The sequence below is a fragment of the Mesocricetus auratus genome, unplaced genomic scaffold (assembly GCF_017639785.1).
Source record: "Mesocricetus auratus isolate SY011 unplaced genomic scaffold, BCM_Maur_2.0 contig_11981_pilon_obj, whole genome shotgun sequence".
Classification (NCBI taxonomy): Eukaryota; Metazoa; Chordata; class Mammalia; order Rodentia; family Cricetidae; genus Mesocricetus; species Mesocricetus auratus.
This window is the reverse complement of record NW_024430617.1, coordinates 2,752-4,694: the sequence shown is the minus strand read 5'-3', so window position 1 is coordinate 4,694 and position 1,943 is coordinate 2,752. Positions and strand designations below refer to the sequence as shown.

The 1,943-nt window shown below is 43.3% G+C and overlaps 1 protein-coding gene across 1 annotated transcript; it reads left to right on the top strand.

The window, feature by feature from the left end:
- Window positions 1–36: 36 nt before the first annotated feature.
- Window positions 37–1,629, top strand: LOC101842644 (alpha-defensin 9-like). Its single transcript, XM_021234423.2, has 2 exons — window positions 37–839; window positions 1,410–1,629. Exons 1-2 carry the CDS (start codon window positions 668–670, stop codon window positions 1,607–1,609), a joined length of 372 nt encoding a protein of 123 aa, XP_021090082.2. The 5' UTR covers window positions 37–667; the 3' UTR covers window positions 1,610–1,629.
- The last annotated feature ends 314 nt before the right edge of the window (window positions 1,630–1,943 follow it).

Here is a 1,943-nt window from a genome sequence, read left to right as displayed (position 1 = left end):
ATGAAGAGGCACCAGGAATGCACTCATGAGATATGTTCAGGTAACACTGGCTCCTCCAGAACAACCTGCTCTAACTTCAGTCTGACCCACTCTGTCCCTCGGCTCTTGACCAAGATTCACGAGGGCCATCTTACTTTCTCAATAATGGCCCAAAGAAAGGGATTCACAAAGACTTCCTTCATGAGGATGAAAATACTCCAGAATGACTCAAAGAACTCACTATCCAATCCACAGATATTCAGGTCTGTCCCAGGGTCCACACTCTCTGAGAACTTCAACCTCCAAATTCAGAACAAAACTACTCCTCATTTCATGAGCTTACCAACTTGGAAAATACCTACCTCTTTTTTTCCTGAGCACAGAAAGGTAAATGATCAAGCAAATCTGAAAGAGGAGAAGATAGCAATGCCCCTTCATCATTCTCAGCAGGAAGGAAGTGACGTCACTGAACACAGACACCAGCATCATGGCAGAGGCTGTGAGAACTCAGGAACATCAAAGGGCTCTCGAGGACAGCAGTCTCTCCCAGTTCCCATCAGTGTGTACTCTCTCTCCGTACAGAGCCTGTGTCTGCACCTTCTCCTGACAGCCCTATGAATGGAGTCTGCCTCCTCACTCCCCACACACTTGGCTCCTGTTCACCCTTCTGTCCAGGTGACTCTCAGCCATGAAGACACATGTCCTCCTCTCTGCCCTTGTCCTGCTGGCCTTTCAGGCCTTGGTAGATCCTCTGCCAGAAGCAACTGAGGAGGCTAAAAATGAGGAGCAGCCAGGAGTAGAGGACCAGGATGTGTCCATCTCCTGTGGAGGCCCAGAAGGCTCTGTTCTTCAAGCTCAAGGTGAGTGGTGATTCCCTGTATGATAGCGAGATGGAGTCTCCTGAGAGAGGGTTGATAGCAGGTGCCCTGGAATTCTGTGCAGAGCTGTGTGATTCAGGAAGAAGCTCTGTTGATCCTGCACAAGCTTCACTTTCTTATTCATAGAAGTAACAGAGAGTCAAAAAAGTGTAACTGATTATCTTTAAGTTTTTTATCTAAACATTTACCTGTGGAATAATTTCAAAATATAGAACATACTGATTAGCCTTTTGTCTATCCAGCTGATGATTTTGTTATGGAAATAAATCTTCTTTATTTAAAGAAGATTTAGGAACCAAATGCCAGTGTATGACTGTATTAAGTCAGGACGACACAAAAAGGTGAAGGAACCAAAATGCCTATCAAGTTGGTTATGTGATCAACTCTTGTTAAATGTATTATTTCCCAGTGTTTGTATTTGATCATAGTGCTGGGTATGATGTCATCAATACAAACAAACCTCTAAACCATGTGTCATGTCTCTTCATAGTGTTGTACACTATTGCATACTGCTGGCTACCTTACTTAATGCCTGGTGTTCTGTTTCCACAGCTGCACCCAGCCTGAAATGCAACTGTAGAAAAAAATCTTGCAAATGTTCTGAACAGGTCTCTGCGGTTTGCTACATAGATCCAGTTACACTCCACACTCTGCTGCCACTGAGACCAGAAACAAAATCACCGTATGCTCTGAGACCTCATGATCTGTCATTACCCTTGTACTTAGCCTCAAGTGTTTTCCTTCTTCAGTAAATTTCCTTACAGAAAAAGAATCATTTTTATGTTTCTTTGATGCTGTCTATGTGACTTATTCAGGACTCTCCTGAGCTGTGCAGCAGACTCTTCAATGAATCCCTATACATGAAGTCTTGGTTACAGTATAGTAGTCACTTCAAGGGTGAACAGGAGGTTAAATACTAAGTTACATCTCAGGATACTCTTTCAAAAATCAAATACATTTGGCTTACCATGTCTTCATTTTGCTATTACTTTGCACTTTCTTCTGTATTCTTTCCTGTATTGTGGGGTCAGAAGCCCTATGCCAGGACTCTTCACCAGAGAAGAGGCAGTGTCTTGATGTGCATGA

What these genes read in the sequence shown, in the direction of transcription:
- LOC101842644 (XM_021234423.2), top strand. Translation starts at nt 668, where the DNA reads ATGAAGACACATGTCCTCCTCTCTGCCCTTGTCCTGCTGGCCTTTCAG. An exon ending in CTCTGTTCTTCAAGCTCAAG is followed by an intron (nt 840 to 1,409) that starts GTGAGTGGTGAT and finishes CTGTTTCCACAG; the next exon opens with CTGCACCCAGCCTGAAATGC.